This window comes from Lissotriton vulgaris, chromosome 8, assembly GCF_964263255.1.
Source record: "Lissotriton vulgaris chromosome 8, aLisVul1.2, whole genome shotgun sequence".
Taxonomy (NCBI): domain Eukaryota; kingdom Metazoa; phylum Chordata; class Amphibia; order Caudata; family Salamandridae; genus Lissotriton; species Lissotriton vulgaris.
In genome coordinates, this window is record NC_141696.1 from 204686665 (window position 1) to 204708140 (window position 21476).

At 40.9% G+C, this 21476-nt stretch overlaps 1 protein-coding gene across 1 annotated transcript in view; it reads left to right on the plus strand.

The window, feature by feature from the left end:
• Positions 1–21476, plus strand: part of LOC147696876 (glutamate carboxypeptidase 2-like) — a 653445-nt gene that overhangs the window by 216967 nt on the left and 415002 nt on the right. The window contains exon 4 of the mRNA XM_086933984.1: positions 14876–14977. Within this exon, the coding sequence (XP_086790110.1) occupies positions 14876–14977 (102 nt within the window). The remainder of the gene's footprint in view (positions 1–14875; positions 14978–21476) is intronic.

A 21476-nucleotide genomic window follows, 5' to 3' on the forward strand; every position in this document is an offset into this window, starting at 1 on the left:
GTTGTTATATTTTCTCTACTGTCATTCTATTTTTTATGTTTCTCTATTCGTCTCTTGACGCTTTCACTTGTTTCCAATTTTCACTGTACCTTGCCTAGCATGTTTTCTCTTTTCAATTTATAGGAGGGAGATGTTGTAGTATGTTGCATTATAACTTTGTCTCTCTTTTCAATTTATAGGAGGGAGATGTAGTAGTATGTTGCCTATAATATGATGCTCAGCATTGTGATTGTAGTTTGGAATGTTAGTATTCAGAACGTTAGTGAGAGAGTTAGGACAGTTGCTGAAGGGGCTGAGCATGATACAGGCTGCTCCTGGTGGGGTTCATCATTTATATTCTTAATTACCTAATAAACATCTTGGAAACATCATCTACAGGATTTCACTTGTGTGTCCGTCATACTACATCTTGGTTGTTCTGCTTCAATTATCCATCAGCTGATTTTCATAATTCCTGAACTCTTTTTTGGTTTTTGAAATTTATATGCTTGTCTTGTTTTTCACTTGTTATCTTTGTTTCCATTTTTAACAAGCACTGGCAAGATCTTTATGAGAGGTTACAAAAAGTTAGTATATTCAGATCTGGTACAGACTAGAATATAAAATCTTGAATGGCCCCGATTTAAGTAGGTGATACTTATGCTGGTGGGCGTGCCACAGAAATGCTATATGGAAATTCACACCTCAGCCCAGAACGATCCTTCAGCTTGCCCTGTGGTACAAGCAAAATATAACTCCCACTGCCATCTGCGCATCTAGACACCAACCATTCTCCTGTGGAAGCTATGGGCAAATTGGCTTGGGCCCTCCAATCTATTCTTTGGAAACATGAAATTTTGCCTGATGGAAGGCTCACCCGACACTGAAAGAAGTATAGCACAACTATTCGCATTCTTAAGGCTGCTAATTTTCGTCTTCTTATAGAGGCAGTGTTCCAAGGAAAATACACTACAGCGCATAAGAAAAACTTAAACACGTGAAACAAGTTAGACTCATACTCGCAACCCTGATAATAGAAAATGGGACGCAGCTGCCAACACAGCTAGTGCACAATCTGTACATGTATCTTAGCAACAGAAATCAAAACAGTACCAAGACATCTTTCTTTGTTCATGAAACTTGGCAGGTCCTCAGACAGAGTATACTACAGGATCAGTCACAGGAACAAAGACACATCCGTTTCTTGTCCTAGAAAACATTAAGATGATTTGTGTTTATAATCATGAATTGGACCTTCAAGAAATAAAGAAATAGTGGACAAAATTAATTTATTTGTATGGAACCAATTGACACTGCAAATTGAATGAAACTGGACTCTTGGGAGAGTATTGTTCCATGGGCAAATTCCAAACCAGATGCTCAAGCAGTTGATCTTTCCCACCAGAAGGAACTTTTCTTTTATTATATGCCAGGGTGCCCGCTATGTGGCTAATTGCACACTGCTAGCCCTTTATGTCGACAGCCATTGCCCTCACGCAACACAGCAATTAAAGTTCGTGTTTCTTACTTTACCAACGTGCATTTTCTCAGTTTTACATTATATATATTTTTTTTAATATTTTTTTTTTATTGATTCAGATCAAAGTCATGTATACAAAGAAAGAAACAAATATTCAACATACATAGAGATAGTTAAATCGAGAAGTGATCTTAACATCTAATATATATACAATCTAGGCAACATCTTCATATTATTAAATAACATAAATCATAATCGCTAATGATCCAAATAGTCTATCAAAGTCTGCCAGATTTTGTAAACTCTTCTCTTTTTCCTAATAGATTTAAAGCGATAGAGGTTAAACTCCAAATTAAAGATATTATAAAATTTTGCTCGCCACATTTCATATGTTGGTGCCTCAGGTTTTAACCACATTGAAGATATACAGAGGCGAGCAACAGCCATGGCCATGAATATAACATATCTATTCTCTTGATAACCTGGGAACAATTCATTATCGTTCGACAGACCAAAAATAATCATCTCTCTAGAGATTTTTACATCGCATTTAGTGATATGTGCTAAAAAAAGTTCTATAGAAATAAAAAGAGGTTTCAATACAGGGCAGTCTGAAAATATATGTATAATATCTGCCAAATCACATTGACACCTATAACATTTCCCGTTATATGCATTGCTCCATTTTAACATTTTGAGTGGAGTGTGATAAAGATTAAATAAAGTTTTGTAATGTTGAGAATATAAATTAGCAGAAAGAATAATTTTATCAGCCATGAATATTGATTCTTGAAATGGTACTGTTATTGTGCCTAGTCTCGTACACCATTTTAATGCCTGTTGATCCATATCGTCCTGATGTAAGTTTAGCAGAGAGTTGTAAACAGTTCCTATGCGTGTTGGTTTTTTTAATATTTCCATAAATTCATTAGAGCTTAATGGTACAATATGTGGGTGTGTATGGAAAAAAACCCTTATTTGCAAGTACTTAAAGAAGTCGTGTTTCGACAGGCTAAATTGGTCTCTTAACTCCTGAAATGAGGCAATAATGCCATTTTTAACCATGTCTCCAATAGCTATTATGCCCTTCTCTTGCCAAATGCTCATAGTTCAGTCCCTGAAGATTGCCAGGAGAAGTTCTATAGAATTGCACGGTGTGTAAAAATTAATACGACCCAGTGAGATAGACTTCCGAATAGAACGCCATCCTTTGAAAGCAGACAATATAAGTTTGAATCTTGTTTTTTTATAATAGCTAGGTTCTATAAAACGAAGTAGCATTTGACGAGATTGTGGACCTAATAGAAGAGAGAAAATATCCAGACTTTCACATGGGGGTGGAGTTCCGCCAATTGAAAAATATTTGATGTTTTGCATAAGGCATGCCAAATAGTAAAGTGTAAAGATTGGTAAAGTCATGAATTTAGATGCTCTCCGTGTTGCTTTCCCACTCCATAAAAATCGATCCGTTATAGATTGCAATTTTTTCAGTTCTAATGTGGGTATTTCCAGTGGTATTGCTCGAAAATAATATAACACTTTTGGGAGAATGGTCATTTTTAAGACATTACGTCTCCCTACTAATGATAAATGCAAACATTCTATTTTGTCTAGTTGATTTTTAACTGATATTAATATATCTGCCCAATTTGACGAGACTAACTGTTGTAGCATGAGCCTGATTTTAATGCCCAGGTATTTAGCCTCTATCGTAGCCCTGCTGTCGTTAGTACAAAGGCCAGGTGAGCATATGACCTGGTTTTTTTGGCTATTAAGTTTATATCCGGATACGTTACCGTACACACCTGTCAAATTTTCTATTTCAATTAGTGCAGATTCCGGATCAGAAGTTAACACTGCAATATCGTCAGCGTAAGCTAACACCTTTATATCACCTCCTGGTAAAGACATAGACCGAATTTGTTGGGATGACATTAATGCCTTCAGCAAGGGTTCTATATAAATAGCAAATAATAAGGGTGAGCAGGGACAACCCTGTTGTGTGCCCCGTGTGATACTAACTGCCGAGGATTCTTGTCCAGATATACAAATCTTAGCCCTCGGATGCCTGTACATAATTTGTAGCGAAGAAATAAGTTGTAGACCAAATCCCATTTTCCTCATAACAGCCCACAGAAATGCCCATGATACGCGGTCGAATGCTTTTTCAGCATCTAAAAGCACTAGTCCAACGTCTTTATGTAGCGCAGACGCATAATCTAGTGTTGCGATGACCCGGTGTATATGGTTAATAGTACCGCGTTCTGGAAGAAAACCGTGTTGTTGTTGAGAAACTAAGGTTGGGACAATGTGACTCAATCGGTTAGCAACAATTTTTGAATATATTTTTGCGTCCGCATTTATAAGGGAAATGGGGCGGTATGACCCAGATAAGTGCGAGGGTTTGTCTTTTTTATGAAATATAACTATACTAGCATCTTCCCATGATGGTGGAGGATGGCCCTTTTGAGCTTCTAAAAAGGTTGCAAGCATGTCTGTTTTAATTATAGGGAATAAGAGTTTTTCTCAGTTTTACATTAAACTGCTTGCAAAAATCATATGAAGTGGCTTCACATTGTGAACTCCCTGACTAATCCAATATGTTGATTTACAGTGTAAAGTCTTTGCCACATACTATAGAGAGGGGCTTTACAATGTTGACCATCTGACAACTGCAATAAGAAGACGTTTTATGTTGTGAATTTCTGACAGATATGAGGGATTTTACAATGTGAACTCTCTGTCAAATAGTATAGGAAGAGGTTTTACATTTGTGAACTCAGGGAACAATCTAACAAGAGGGGGTTTATTATAGAGGCCATTTTTAAGTCTGGCCTCAGTAAATGCTTTGTGGCATAGGAGGGTGACAGCATTCATGTAAATGTTTACTCTAGGTGTGTATAAAAGGGTTAATAAGTTTTTCTAAGCAGAGACTGCATTATCATGTTTATGTTAAAGCCAATAGGCTTATTTTATTTATTTTTAAATGTGGTGTCAACGGTTCTAGGTTTCCCATTTTAGATTGTGATCACTTAAACCCGGTAGAAGTAACCTTTCTGATAGTGAAACTCCTTATGTTTCCAACAGGGCCATGCAGAACCAACCATTGCTGGTTTCTATAATTCGAACCTGCTGGTGGCTGCTGACGTGCACATGCTACCTCACAGATAATTGGAGTAGACTACATTTACAGGGCTAGTTAGCCCTTGTGATATTTCTATAGTGTGCACCCTCGTTAACCTGTACGGCCCCTAAAGAAAGGGTTTCAATTTGTAATTCCACCTCAAAGATCATAAACATTTTTAATTTTGATCAAAGTATTTAGGTCCACATGCATCAAGCAAAATACCGGTCGCAAACTGCCTTTGCGACCCGTATTTGCCATTTGGGATGCATCAACCCAAAAGCAATTCGCAAAATAGGTAGGTGCAAATTTTGCAATGACCTATTTTGCTAATGCGGTTAGAGAATCGCAAATTGCGATTCCCTAAATGCGATGCATCATGCATTCGGAATTGCTTTTTCGCTATTTGGAATCGCAAATTACCATCAACTTCAAGTTGATGGTAATTTGCAATTACATTGACGCATGCAAAAACATGCATTTTCCAAAGTGCACTGTGGTGCATACACATGCCGTTAGGGCATGTGTGTGCACCACATGTGCATACTTACCCTTGTGATTTCTTTGCCACAAAATATAGAGGGATACTTTAAAATGTTACCCATCCGACAGATGCAATAGGAAGAGGTTTCATATTGTGAATCTCTGGCACATATGACGGATTTTACATTGTGTACTTCTGTCAAATACAAAAGGAAGTGGCTTTACATCAGGGAACTCTGTGAAAAATCTAATTGGAAGAGGTTTAATATAGAGGTCCATTTTTCAGGCCTGCCAAGTATCACGCATTAGGTGTGACACTAACGCATTTCAGTGTGGTGTTCCGCATCACCGCACTGAAATGCATTGTCACGCTTTTTAATGTGCAACTGTCTTACTCTGTACCAGCGCTGAAACTGCTAGCCAGGTTGTCAGGCTGATAGCCACGCACGCCAGCGCCTGTGACTCCTGTATGCAGGCTCTGCTGCTCCCACAGACTTGCCGGCCCAGCCGCTGCCACCACCAAAGGCTCAGGCAGTAAACAGTTAACAAATTTGCCTTGGGCACTGCTGCTGCAGCCTGCTACAATGTTTCTGAATAGCTGCCCTGCTGGCTGCACTGAAATTCCCGCCCGCGTCACTCACTACAGCCAGGCCTGATTTCACCCGGCCCCAGAGGCAGGCCTGTGCTCAATACCGACACCCGGGCAGAGCCTCCTGCCCTCAGCAGTGGTTGCCTTGTGTACAGGCTGTGGCCGCGCTGCGGGGGGGGGGGGATGTGATCACCTCACATCCTGGCTGTTGATTCTGGAAGGAAGTGAGTTTGGAGGATTCATGAAGGCGGGGATTCGAATGGAAGCGTGCCGCGCGCCGGCGGCCAGTCATGTCCTTGTGGAGCGAGGAATTCAGTGCTTTTAATAAGATTTGCTTTCTGTACTTTAAATTAGGTTTGCTTTTTTCATAGCGCGCGCTGAGTAGCTTTAGCATATTCTTATGTGACCACGCTGCGTGAACCCCACACCCTGTGGTTCAGCAGCAGCCCAGACAGCACACAGTAGTGTGCCTCTACTGCTCTGAGCCTCGGAATCATTCCCAGGCCGCCGACTTCGCACTTGCCATTGGAGTTATTGGGGCCACGGCGAGGGGCAGGCAGAATTGCCACTCGCCTAATGTAAGTGAATGCCAGGGCTTGCTGGAGTGAGCTTCGAATAAAAATTGGCTTTAATAGCGCTAAAGTGCAGTCACACTGGTGCCGGTCGGTGTTAGAAATTACTAGCAGCCAGCGCAACTTCAGTCAACAGAGCCCGCTTTGAAAATTAAATACTGCAGGCTAGGCGGAATGTAAGTTCATCGATTTCTTCATCGCTGCGGTTCAGCCATTGCTGCATTTTGTATGTAACATATATTTAACGCAACAGTACACTAAATCCAGAACATTTTTAAGTGCAGAATTTCATGTCTGTAGTACAGGTATGTGTTTTCTGTGGTACCAAGTGGAGTATTTTCTGATATTTAATTCGCAAAAAGTTTTCTGCGTGATTTTAAAAGCAATTAGGTTTCACACACAGTGTCACATTATATAAAGCCAGGAACCTCACACATAAGTGGACTTAAACCATGTTAATGTCACACACAAGTAGTCTGAAACTTGGCAGCTATTAACCTGGTGGTCAGGCCCGGTTCTAGCGGGGGGTCTGGGTGATCCAGGCCCACCCAAACATGAGCCGGGCCCACCCAAACAGATGACTTGACCCTCGCATGGAGGTGTTGCAGGCAGGCGCCCAACGCCATTAGGCTCAAAGGGCAATCTGTGTGTGCGCCCGGGAAGCTGTCTCAGCCCGGACGCACAGACAGTTTTTTAGATTATCGCAGCCGCACCCGAGTACTTCACAGGTCTTTAAAAGACCATTTACATGTTAAGGAGGCTTTGTTTATGTTTTTCCCCCCTTCATCTCCACATGGCAAAAGGCACTAGATCCTTTCTTTGACAACATCTTTGCCTACTGTTCTGCTGCGTGGATATTTCTTTTTCTATGCAGTGCAGGAGAAAAGAAGTTTGTTTATTCCTATTCGCCTTTCCTGACCCCTGCAGCTGCTTATCACATCAGGCTGCCTGTGACACAAAGTTTGACTAATGGAGTAGTAGGTAGGGGAATGTGTTACTATTTGTTTTTCTTTTTAAAATCTGCACAGGGCCAGCGGACACATACTTCGTGTGCGCTTCATTTAAACAATTTTTATCATTATCATGGCTGATGCGGAACAACAATAAGGCAATACAATATGCAGATGAACTGTATTTTATGTGGATAGCTCAGTGGGTTAATGCCTTTGTCACAGAGATCCTTGTATTACTTGCAGTTCAGAAGGTACAATCCTAACATAGGACAGTGACCAATGAATTGTCACGAAAGAGCTGCATACAAACATGAATGGTATAGTTAGAACTTCACTTTTTTTGTTTTGTGATATAGTTAGAACTTCCTCAGTCTTTCATTATTCTAATGTTGCTAAAATGAGTATGTTTTAGAGATATACAGTTGTATCAGTAAAGCTGACCCCCATGGAATACTCTTTAAATCCTAAGGTTGTGTTGCCCCAGACCAAACCCTCTTAAAATATACTGTGCACCACTATGGATGCCATGTGGTTCCTACACCTTGTAATCCTCATTGGCTTATGTGACATTCCCTGTAGACTGATTTACATACTTGTGTGATTCATTGTCTCTGTATAATGTGTGCGTGATGTAAAGTACTGTGACACCCTACACTGATATGAGTAGCGCTGTACAACAAATGAAATGCATATGAGAGAGGGGCTATGTAAAGATGAGGGCACTGGAGGAGGGTAGCAGTGAGGGAATCCAAGGGGGAGGTCAATAGGGGGAGGGGCTATGGAGCGATGAGGGCACTGTTGGAGGGTGACAGTGAGGGAATCCGAAGAAGAGGTCATGGGGTGGAGGGGGAGCTAGGGAGAGATGAGGGGCACTGGTGGAGGGTGACAGTGAGGGAGTCTGAGGAGGAGGTCACAGGGTGGGGGGAACTACGGAGAGATGAGGGGTGCTGGGGGAGGGTGGCAGTGAGGTAATCCGAGGAAGAGGTCATGGGGTGGAGGGGAAAAATAAATAAATGTAAAAACTACAGAGAGATGAAGGGCACTAGGGGAGGGTGGCACTAAGGGAATCTGAGGAGGAGGTCATTGGGGAAGGGACTTGAGAGAGATGAGGGGCACTGGTGGAGGGTGGCAGTCAGGGAGTCTGAGGAGGAGGTCATGAGGGGGAGGGGCTACAGAGAGATAGGGGCGCTGGTGGAGGGTGGCAGTGAGGGAATCTGAGGAGGAGGTCATGAGGGGGAGGGGCTGTGGGGAGATGAGGAGCACTTGTGATGTGTGGCAGTGAGGGAATCCGAGGAGGAGGTCAATAGGGGGGCCATGGAGGGATGAGGGGCACTGTTAGAAGGTGGTAGTAAAGGTATTTAAGGAGAAAGGAGTTATTGGTGTGGCTCCAAAAAAGACTTTCGCATCAGAGCAAAAGCCGGCCCTGTCATGGCCTTCCTGTTTTTGTTTATTTAATTAGCAGTCGGGTCATAAGGGCTACTGTGGAACAGACTTTAAAGTGCGTGCTAATTACATTTACTGCTATATTCAATGTTTTAAGTTTGAAGGTGATTTTACTAATGTTTTTACCGGGAAAAATGAAAGTGGAGTCCCATGGTGCTGATATGGGGCTGGGGCCCAAGGTCAGCTGTGAGATAAGGTGCACTAGAGAGGAGTAGTGGATGATCAAGCCTGTAAGGGAGTGTGTTGCAGAGTCCAGGGTCAGGTGGAGGTCGTAATGAAGAGGGATTCTCCATGAAGGCTCGTACAGAGGGAGCTTGAGAAGTCTCACTTGCCTGATACTCCCACCTCAGAAACCTCCTCTTCCCATCAAAGGAACATTACATGGAAAAAAACACTTTTTGAGAGTGATAATATTTAGAAAGATTTGGAAAAGAGTGCTTTTTACTGGGCCCGCAAGACTAAGAAGAGACAAAGGAGGACCCTGAAGCAGGCCTGCCCATACATATATGCAACAAATCGAGCCCGCAGTGGCCCACCCAAATGCCCCCTCGGCCCACCCAAATAAAAATTCCTGGAGCCGGGCCTGCTGGTGGTGCATTTGTGAAGCAGTTGTAAGATTTTCTTAGAGTTTCTTGTTGCTCAAATGGGTCTAATTTCCTATATTTAGGTTTCCCTATTCTTCATTGCTTGATGTTGCTTGCGAGAAAATGTCCCTCAAAATCGTTGAAATGTCACTCATAATTACCCAGAAATTTTGAAAATGTCACACATAGCAATCGGAAACCTTGGCAACTATGATTTTTATTTCTGGCCACAGTAAATGCTTTGAGGCGTAGAAGGATGACAACAGCGTCCATGTAAATGTAAACTCTAGGTGCGTCTAAAATGTTTGATGGGTTTCTCTAAGCAGAGACTGTATAATCATGCTTATGTTAAAGCTTATAGTCTTGCATTATAGATTTTTAAATGTGTTTTAAAAACGAGGGCCTCGCAATCCTGAACATCAGACCTTAAAAGAGGTTTTACAATGACCCCTAAACATGACTGCTAAGCTGCCGCCCCTTTTTCCTTCACAGTCTAGTCTGTAGATCTTGTATCATGTAGGCAAAGCCTTTAACAGATCTGGATACGAAAAGACACTGGCCCAGGTTTCTGTGATAAACGCCATATCAAGACAGTGTGTCTCCATGAACTCATGAAATTGTATTAATGTGCCAAGACACCTGGAACTTGCCTTGTTAGCTACTTTAATATTGGGTTGATAAATGCATGAGAGCGTGACAGGTTAATTGGTGAGTGTGAGTTTGCATAAGGAGCAGGTCGGGAGATCGTCACAATGCTGTGGTCCTAGATACAGTCCATAACAGTTCTTACCTTGAGAGTTAAGGTGTAGTAGGGTGTACCATGAGTAGTGGAAGGCAACCACGAGATCTGGGTCAGACCTGGCATCGGGGCTAGCGCTGAGCGCAGACAGGTGCAGATGTGCTTGCCTTTGGCACACCAGTGGCGCGCCTGTGCCTGCTGTGCAGATGCGCTGCCAAGCCTGCTTTTTGCCATGGCATCAGGGGATGTGAGACGGGCGTAGGCAATAGCTCTAGTTAGCGCTATTAAAAGCAAAAAAGTGAGGGCAAACGAAGAACAAACTGGGGTCCAGCTACCCCCGCTATGAAACACAAGCTCCCTCGTGGGGCATAGCTACTGTGAAATTAAAACAAAGATGTGAAAACTAAGAACCATAAAATAAAAATAATCCGCCCTTCAAAGATGGCATAGATGCAGGATTTGGGAGCCAGGCACCTCCGAAAAAAGCACTTTAAGTCTTACAAGGAAAAGAAAGTGAGAGTCTATCGCAGCCTCATGGAATATAATTTTTCATGAGTCTCACATGATTAGGGCTGAATTTCAATAAGTTCCTCACCCACAATTGCTGTTACGACTACTACCTGCACATTCTCCACATGTGAAACATACATGCAAGGCCTGTGGAGCTGGTGTTCTTAAGGTACATAAAGATAATCACAGAGGGACAGAGATAGCTCCTAGATTGCAATTCTGGATATCACTGAGCACCAAGCAAGGCCGCAAGAACAAGGATAACTTCATACCAGGGCATGTACCTAGAGAAGAATAGTGTTTAACTGGGGAGAAGGGTAAACATAGGTAACACTTGGAAGACATGAAGCAAACCTAACACACTAGAAAAATTAGAACCAAGCGAACAGGCACAGGAAGGCAGCACCCTTGCACATTAGCAACCAGGAACAAGAAGGACAAGAACTGTGAAAATATTACCTACTGCAAGTAGTGTACGGTCTGGAACTAAGGTTGCACTTAATTGTGCTAATTCAAGACTCATTGCTGAGCAGTTGAGGTGTGTTTCAGTTTACGAAGCAAGTTTGCGCTACAAGACACTAGCGCTAGTACAGGAAACCAGCATGCACTGATCAATAGAGCAAGGGTAAAGACTGTGGAACCAGAGGGGTAGCCAAACAGGAATGCTACATCAATAGCCAAAGCTAGACTGAGGTAGATGGAAGCTTTAAAAGAGCTCTCCGGTAATCAGGCTACATAGGTGCGCCCTAGCTAACACCTGCCGCCCACAGGTGTGGTGATTCCTTGACCCATTGTTGGCCTGAAAGGATGAAGGCAAATCAACAAGCAAGTGATTCAGGGAAATGCAGGGTTTGGCAGGAAAACCATGTTGGATGACCAAAACACTACATACATTTCAAATGCAAGTCAAGTCCTAAATGTTAGTCAAGACACTGGATAATGGTATCGGGAAATTGCCAAACGGTTTGACATCTGGGAAATTTAGTTTGTGTGGTGTGAGGAAAAGCTTTGACTGACACAAAGGCTACCATTGATCTGAAACAAAAGACAAGTTCTAGGTATCTTCCAAGAAGTTATGTCAGCAAAGGGATACAACACAATGTCATTAAGCCTAGTCTAATATTGCAGTGTCCCAGTCAGGCGCCCTAGAGAAGGACAAACATTCAGGCAGCTTAATTGTTCTAGGTGTACGGACTGCTGCAACAGTGGTGTGGCAGAAGTTGCCAGTGCACTGTATTTTTAAATGTAACACTGAACTGGAGGAAACAATGACAGTGGGTGCCTTGACGTGGAAGATGCATTCTTTATTTCTTAAGCAAAGAGAATGTAAAACATGTTTAAATATTTGTTTGTTTGAAAGGGATGGTGTGAATTTGTCGCTGCCAGATGTCTAGTCCATTGGCTTTGCAGGTGGGACCTATGTGGTTGTGCTGTACCTTGAGATCAGCGTGAACGATCTCCAAGTTCAAGTAATGTTTTGTGTGTGGATCCATTTGGGTTGCATATTTTAATTTCTGGAATGGCTGTACATGTTGGGGGTTTATGAAGCCCTCTTGTGCACAAAATTACATTTTCATCTGTTTGTTGATTTGTGAATGTGATGCACCCCTACATCAATTAATACACTAGATGGAGTAACCACTACATCAAAGTCACTGCATTGTGGAAACCTTTTTTTAAAGGTTAGTAATTAAGTTACATTTCAATTAGATATAACAATTAGAGATGAGTAATTGCAGTTATTATACATTTTGTATATTTAAAGCTTAAGGTTAGGCTATTACAATAATATACATTTCTAAATGAAATTGTATTTATTAAATTAGTACAAAATATCTATATTCAAGCTATAAAGTATTTAGATAGTTTACATATACTTGAATATAAAAAATAATCAGTAGTATAAATTAAGTCAAGTAGCATTACAAGTTAACTAAATGAAATGCAAATATTAGTGATGTGTAATTAAAATAATTGTACATTGAACATATTTTAAGGTTAGAGTTAGGTTTTAAATGTAATTGTATAATATATCTGTGTGTATTTGTAAAACAATTTGTGTAAAATAAAAAGGTTTTGTCAATGTTAATAGCAAGGTAAATAAATGATACTTCAAATGAATATTCATATTTGTAAAGGTAAAGTTTATTGCTCTATTTATAATTTTCATGAATTACTAAATAGTTTAGGGTTAGGTTTTCAATGTAATTTTAATAGAATTTTTATTAAGAAAAAAATATTAAACATGTAATCAATGTGGATCTAAGTAGGCCTAGGGTTTCTACAGTATGGTTTAAAGTATTTTTAAACAAATGTAAAACTTGTCTTGATGACGCAGTGGAAGTAATTGTAGTTGTTATGATGTAGTCGCAAATTGATATAGTGGTGGTTGTGTGGTAACATATAACCAGTTTACTAATTGATCATTTTTATATTACACACCCTCATCACCCCATTCTGCTCCCCACTTAATACTAGCCCACTTCCCAACGTGAAACAAAACTATGTATGAGGTGCTGTAATATTAGAAATGTGGGAGTTGAGTGCACAGCTCCTGGGAAACTATGCCTTTTATTGTAAACAGTTGGTCCGGCTGCTTGCTTGTTATCCTTAGTGTTTATGTACTAAGCTAAGGGCTGTAACTCAAGGCTCCATGCTGGGATAGGCACAAACTCTTCGTGGGGTCCATCTCTGCAGTCTTTCCTTAGGGCACCCAATCGGCACCCCACTTGTTCAGAAACTCGCTCTCATTTTATTGTGGCTCCTGACACTGACGGCAAACGACAACACCACTGTGGTTAAAACAGGAGACTTGGTGGGCAAAATGGAATGCTTATTCTGGTGAAGTGAAGCTAAAGGTGGCAGATTTCATGGAGCACGTTCATCTTGCAGTACATGACTTCTCATAGAGACTGAGAGGATGTGCTAATAGGAACCTGGATCACACTTGGGGGAAATTCAATTATTGTATAGCTATTATGGGAACCGCATTATCCTCCTGGGTCAGTGCGTTTGAATTAAAGGCTCTGTCTATTGGTTCCTTTGTCTTTCACCCACAATTTTGGCTATGGTTAAGGAGCCATGCAGACACACCATTGCAGTCAGAGAGATGAATGCTTTGTGTTGCCTTAATAACACTGGCTACATTTTCTTTTGTAGGGCAAACTGACACAGTTTTCATCAATTGGATATTTGTTGTCATAGGCAGAAAGTTAATTTCTTATGATCACACAATTTGTTCATGACAGAGTGTTGATCAGTGTTTGGGCAGCAGGACTCATCGGTAGAGTAGAGGTGCAATTCAGGCCCAGCGAAAGTATCTTACCAACAATTGCGCAAAAAAAGTTGAGAAAAGGCACAACCTTCAGTAATACCCCATAGCATTGTGATTTCCTTTTCACTTCCTTTTCTTGTTTTTATATTGTAGTAAAAATACTGATCAATTATTAATGATGTAATTTCCATTCATTTAATCCTTTAGTACAGTTCAATTTTGACTGATGTAATCCCCTGAGATGAGGATATTTTATTTTGATTAAAGCTCTTCAGAGGAACTTAACCTTGCTAGGTGCTTCTGACTTGAAATTCAGTAGAACAATACAAATGATAAAACACTCAAGTACATGTTACTAAAAGGGATTTCCCCTGTCTCATAGAGGTCCACCAGTCCCAATAGTCCATAATGTGTTGTACGCTAAAGGTCCACTAAGAAATGGGGACTAATTAGTCACATTTAAATAAAAGCACACAGTGTACTTTGCAGAAAATGTGCTGGAGTGCAGTGGTTCTGTATTACTCATAATCCTGGCAGGACTGGTAATTCCCCTTAGCGGACCCAACTTGTAATGAGCACCCAAAAGTCAATCTGCCTGTCAAACACTTGGACAGGGAAGCGTTTTGTGAGACAAGTTTGGGTGATCTCATGAGACTCCTACAAGAGTTAAGAGAAAGTAATCCATGGGAGAAGCGGTTGTGAATTTTTTTCTCCTTTATCGACATGACTGCTTACTCCATCGTGAAATGTGACAAGAAGGGGCCAAATAAAAACAGAATTGAGCCTTCACAATAGCCTGACAAAAAGCCTCTCCAGGAACTAAAAATGTGAATTCAGTTAAAACGCCTGCTCATGACAATGATGGTGAATGAGGTGACCTAATCTTTTAAAATCTAAAGAATGATTATATTGGAACCGGCAATTCTATTTTGAAATTAAAATTTGGTTCAGAAATCATTAATATTTCCCAAGCGACCTCTGGATATTCTTAAAGATAATATAAGGAAATATAATTCTACATTGATAAATTCGGGTGTGGGGTAACTATGGTAAAAAAATATGGCATACAACAGAAATACCTATGTGTATTAAGATATTATGCATATTTTTCCAATTAATTTCGAATTGTTTTCTTTTGTACTTAGATTTTCAACACATCTTTATATGAACCAATTCCACCAGGATATGAACATATAACAAATGTGGTGCCACCTTTTAACGCTTATTCCGCACAAGGCGAGCCTGAGGTAAGGAACAATCCAGCAGACATTTTATGTTGCTAAACTGTACATGGAGTATTTACAGGATTGTGTATGTGTTTTTCTTGGAGGTACATGTCTACTTTTTGTAATCTCATGTTTCTTTATATTTGCTATAATGTTTCATATCAATGTTGTTGTCATGACATTTATGGCTAAAATTGCGACTGGCCCAGATATTTCCTGTATGTGGGGTAACTACTATAACTATTTATACAGCACATGCCAAAAATTATGAGCTTTACAGTTTCCCCAGATACATTGCTGTGGGGTAATGCCAAGTAATTACTAGGACATGTAGATATTTGTTTGGTGAGCACAAAATCTGCATGTTATTCACCATTATCGTGGACAAACTCATAATTGCGAGGTGTCATATTTCATCAGGTGCAATAAGTATCTGCTCATGTGTGAACTGTGTTGTCAGTATCAGGGAGACTTTTCCCAAACTGTTTTTTGAAAACTTTATTAAAATCAACAGCGCTACCATTAAGGAATATGGTATACATTAAAAAAATAATGTTTTCTTTTGGGATACAAACACAGCGAGGGTGGCCTGCTGTTATTTGCAGTACTCCATCTCTGTGTTTGAAGCCGGTTACCGGCGGTCACAAATAGCGAACTGCCAGATTACTATTCACTAGGCAGGTAGCTCTGTAACCCCCACAATTGGACTTTTTTTGTGATGTGACCCATTAGTGCATAGGTCCTGATGCAAAACTGTAGACTGGTCACAAAAAGGCAGTGTGCTGTTGGCTGCCACTTTTTGTGACCAGTCTTTTGATGCCTCTGGCCCAAAATGTTGGATACAAATCATCATAAAAACATGTTTGTTTCCTTGTTTTTAGTCTAGTTAGCAATACATGAATATTTAATTTAATGAATAGTTCTAGTACTTTAGGTTTTCTTTGTTTTAAGGGGAAGTTTTTTACCGACCTCTCAGTTCATGCATCCCAGTAGCGATCTCTCATTCACTTTAATAAAAACAACTTAGGGCCATATTATCAAGAACAGACGATAAAATGATCACCGCTTTATCTGCAGGAAACTGCCGCTAAAGCGGCGATAATGGCCTGATAATATGTCCTTGTGAATTCCCATAGCAGCCCAGGTTCTGGTATTAACCTGTGCTGCTATGGGAATTCAGAAGGGCATATTATCAAGCCCATTATCGTCGCTTTAGCAGCAGTTTCCTGCCGATAAAGCGGCAATCATTTTATCGCCTGTTCTTGATGATATGCCCCTTAGGTTTTTGCTCTACAAGATTAGAAACCACTGCCTCAAATATTTGTTTGCACCCTGAGATCTTTCATTTTTTAATGACATATTCCCCGACACTTTCCTTCAGTAAGTCTAGCATTATATTCAAGCAAAGGTGGTCTATTATTACCAGAAAAATGGCTTATGGTTTTACTATATATATGTGGATACCATACACCCCAGAGTGAAAATTCTGATTTAACAGATGCAATACGCTCATGAAATACAGTATTTTCTCCATCATCAAAGCCTTATTTAAAAACAGAATCCTGCCAGTCCTTGTTGTTCCAAACATCCGTAAAGGTTTGCCAATTCAGCAGAATCTTAAATCATTTACTTAAAGTGCTTCAGAATGCTACTGTGAGGCGTTTCGACTGCCCTGCAGCCTTGGTCACATTGAAGAACACCATTTTAGATCCGTGATTTCAAAGTGCATATGTGTTACATCATATGTGACATAAACAACATACTTTCAAAAGTGCTTGTGCTGCTACTATAAATCTGTATAAAAGCAATATAAAATTACTTAAATTTGTTACTGGGCAAACGTGCAGGTATTTTCTTTCACAAACCCATTTGTCCAGCCAATTTAATCTATAACATGGTGCCCCCCAGTGGGCTTTTCTAGACCAACTATTTTACACACAGGTTTATAATACCAACTTTGCTTATTGTGGCTGAGCATCCTTACAGATAAATACAGAACATTATCCCTTTAAATAAATTTACATCATGTTCAGACCACATATCATCAGGTCAGCCATTGAACCATGGATAAATGTTAACACATCGCGCCCCAGTGGGCCTGCTATCTCAAAGCTTTGTCGTACGGTTTCCACTTTCTCAGTTGGAACTGTTAGTTTGGTGGACAACGTAAACATTAGGATGGTACCAGACTGATTATATGCACCCCCTCTGGATATGTTGGCCTATAGCTCATCTAGCACACAGTGCCACCAAATGTGCTCCTAAACCTGGTAAGGTAACAAATGGTTTGGGCAACCTCAGAACATGACCACCCTGACTCTCCAAGGAATCGTAGTAACAGATCTAGAAACATTTCGCTCAGTCACTCAGAAAGGTGCACAAGAAATAAAGGGGCATTTCAATATTTATTGAATCATATAAGTGTTTAGCAGTATAAGAACAGTGAAAAGTATAAATGCTTCCCCCATTTTGCTTAAACAGTGTAAATATGTGGGGATATAAGTAATGTGTATATTGTACTCCTACTACGTGCCCCCTAACCTAGTTGCCTAGGGCCGGTGTTCTGCAGCAAACCCCTAGTGGGTGATCTCCATTACCTGAAAGACAGTGGACGCAGGTCCCAGTCTTGGTCACAAGCTGGACATCCCTTCTTGCAGAGGGTAAGCAGGAATCAGCTGGGCTGAGACTCCGACACAGTGAGAATCTTCTGAATTGAACAAAAAAAATACATGTGTATTTATAATAAAAGTATCCATGCTTCTCTGTTGAGGCCTCAACCAGGCTGACATTTGTTCATTCTCTTGTGATAGCTATGCTGCCTCATGGATGAATAACAAACAACAGCATATGGAAAATGTGTGTTCAGACCTTGTAGTAAATGTTCAAGGTATCATGATAGTGTATTTACGAAGTGGTATTTTAAGCAATATGGTTTCAGAGAAACTAATGCTGCACTGCCACGCAGGAAATGTGTGTCAAAAGTCATTGTGTAGAAAATAAGGCTTATGAATGTAATCATGTAAAATGGCAGTGTTCTTTCCGGGCCTAACCCAGCCTTGTGACATCAATGCCTGTGCTTCTTCCTTTTAAATGGCACAAAGCACACATGTCCATGGAGTACTCCACCCAAGGATTGCTCTATATCTCACTAATCTCTTTATTGCAGTCCTAAAATAACCAATCCTAAAGTGACTAAGTGCTAAACCCAAAGTCCTCAAAATTATTAAAACATCAAATGTTCAACAATCCTCTTACATATTTACTCCCATGAGGGTCTTAGTATTAAGTTCAATATTGTATCTGGACACTAGTTATCTAAAGGTTCCCTCTCTATTGCCCCCTGTTTAGCTTCTAGGTATTGCATCAATTACAAAGTAAGTCGGAGCTTTGTCACCACTGTTGTGCTTTTCTTTAATGTGGCGGGCCACTGGGTAGCTTCTATCTTTATCCTTAACGGCTCTTATGTGATGTAAGACTCTCTTAAGCACTGATAGTCAGGCTTCCCAAGTACTTTAGCCTACATTTTAAAATCTATATTACATAATCAGTTTTACAGTAAAATTCCTCTCTTTTCCTGTGAACGTTCCGAAAAGGTGATGTATATATTCTATTGTATTAGCTCGATATTGGTATCCTTTCCATTTCCTGCACTTCCTAAAGCCTCTACTTTCTCCCAGCCACTTCCCTGTTCTTGTAATTTCTGGACTCCTCTTTACCAAGTCATCTTTGATAGATTATGCTCTTCTGAAGGTTACTCCGGTGTTCTTAGGGATTAGCTTACCTGTCACTAATAATAATACCATTTGTAAATTGCCTGGTTACACCAACGGTGTGTCCCTGTGCTGGGATCTGAACATCAGACGGGTGGGAAGACAGAGGACAAGGCCGAATTGTAGAGTACAGAGCAAAAACTAGTAACAGACAAAAAACAAGAGTTAAGGTGTGAATAGCCAGGTTTTTTGTTGTTTACGAAAGGTCTATTCCATGGATTGAGATCTCAAATTCAGTTGCAGAGTGTTCCGCTTTTTAGCTTCCTAGTAACTGAATGATCGAGCTCCCATCCTGGCTCTTTGAATTCTTGGTACCTTGATCAGATAGGTCTCTCTAAATCTTAGGTTTCTCATAGGAGTGTGAGGAGTGACCGTGGGTCGCAGGTAACTAGGACTCTTATTCCACAAACTTCTGTGGCAGTAGCATATGGCCTTAAAAATTAGCCTCTTCTCCTCAGGCAGCCAGTGACAAATAGACATGGCTTTAGAGGCAGAAGTTCTTCTTGGGAGATTGAGAACCAGACGCTCAGGTGCATTTTGGATGCATTGGAGTTTAGGTACACTGCCTTTTGGGGCTCCTAAATATAAAATGTTGCCATAGTATATTTGAGATGTGACCAGAGCATGGACAATTGTTTTCCAGGCCGCTGTAGGTAAAATATCAAGGAGTTTCCTTAGGACTTTGAGAGTTCCAAACACTTACCAACTACTTTCCTGATTTGACTTTCAATCAAAAGTTTTGGATCAAACCACACCACACGATTTTTGGTTTCTGCTTTCGGAGTGGGGATTTGCCCCAAAGTCTCAGGCCATCAGGCCGAAGGGCAAATACAGGGTGCTTTCCCAACTATCAATACCTCCATTTTCTTACCATTATTTTTTACACAGTTATGCTTAGAGGACCTAGCCAGGGGGCTAGGTCCTCTAAGCATAGTGAAAAACAGGAAGCAGCTGCCTCCGTATTCTGAGATGGAGTGATAATAATTTGCATATCATCAGCATAAGACACAATTATTACATTGTGTTTTTCCACAATTTCTGCAAGGGGACCTATATAAAGATTAAATAAAGGAGGGCTCAATATAGAGCCCTGTGGAACCCCTTGATCAAGGGGAATACTCTCTGACATAAAAGGATGCTGAGCAACATGAAAACTTCACTCAAGAAGAAAAGAGAGCAACCAGCGCAGAGCTGTACCCCCAACACCACATTGGCTTATCCTTCGAAGAAGTAGATTCTGTGATACGGTGTCAAATGCTGCGCTTAGTTCCAGTAATACTAGTGCGGCTGTTTGTCCATCATCTGCACACCTTCTCAGCACTTCAGTGGCCAGAAGAAGGGCGGATTCTTTCCAGTAAGAAGCTCTAAAGTCTGAGTTGTGTAGGATGAAATAGATCATATGAGTTGTTAGTTGCTTATTCACCACTTTTTCTGTAATTTTAGCAAATAGTGGTAGCAGGGAAATAGTAGGTAGATTTTCTAGTACCATAGGTTCAACAGAAAGTTTTTTCTGTAGGGGGAGAACTGGGTCGTTTCTCACAAGTTGCCAATATTTCTGCAGTATCTTACAAATTCATGTTTGCTATGTGTTGTTATTAGCCTAAACTGAGAGGTTATTTTATTATTGTTCTCCTTACTTTTCTTGTACAACAACTGTTCCTTGTGCTTAAATTTGCTTTCATTTTGGCATCCTCAATATAACCTCTGTGGATATCCCCTCTCCTGAAATCACTCAAATTATTCTATTAAGGCTTTGTCTGCCTCCTTATGTTCAATACACTTCCTTCTTATTCATAAACTTTCCCCTTAGGGGATACATCCCACTAGATTACGTAAATGGAAACTGGTGGCATTAGGTATTGTAATACCAGCTGTTCATTTTCTGAATAGTTTTGTTTCTACCTATTGTTTTTCACACACAGTTAAGTTTAGAAAATGCACCTCTTATTTGCTAATTGTACTAGTGACCAGAGAATTCCAGAGTATTTGGAGCAGCTACTCAAGTGTCAGTTTCCCAAAAGTAGTCAATTGAGCGTATTATACAAGTGCCCCAGAGTCGCAACGGGCATTGGCACCCGATTTGCATACCCGAGGGGCACTTTGGTATTACTGAAGGGGCCTCAGACGTTTGTGCGCCCGTTTCTCTAATACAGATAGTCCTGGTGCATATATAGCACCAGGGATATCACCAAAGGGTATTCCCTCAGTTGCACGGGCTATGGCCCATGCAAATGAGAAGATCCCTTTGCCTCTGTGCCCGTGCCGTAATATATACTCCGGAGCAGAGGCAAAGAAGCTGTCAGCTAGCACCTTGACAGTGCGCCACCCAAAAGGTGGTGCATTGTCGAAGCTCCCCCTGATAGCAGCCCTCTGGAAGGGGGACAGGGAGTCCTATGGACCCCTTGCCATCTCCTTGCAGGCAGGTTCAGTCACTCCCAGCACCTGCCTACAAGGGGATATCTCTCCCCTCTTAAAAGTGCAGGTGGGTTGCAGCCTGCAAAATTAAACTCAGAGTGGCAGCTTCAAAGCCACTCTGTTTTTCACTTGAATGCGCTGCCTCCAGGGTACCACGACTTTCTGGCCGGGCTGGAGACAGTGCTTTCAATGTAATAGGGCGCACATTCCCTGTTTGTGCCCTGCGCACTTGTTTTAAGGTGTTCCGAGGCGCAAATAGGGAAACTTCACCCTATTCATAATACAGCCCCGAGTTCTTTTTTTGAAGTCTCGGTGAATGGCATAACATTTTCTGA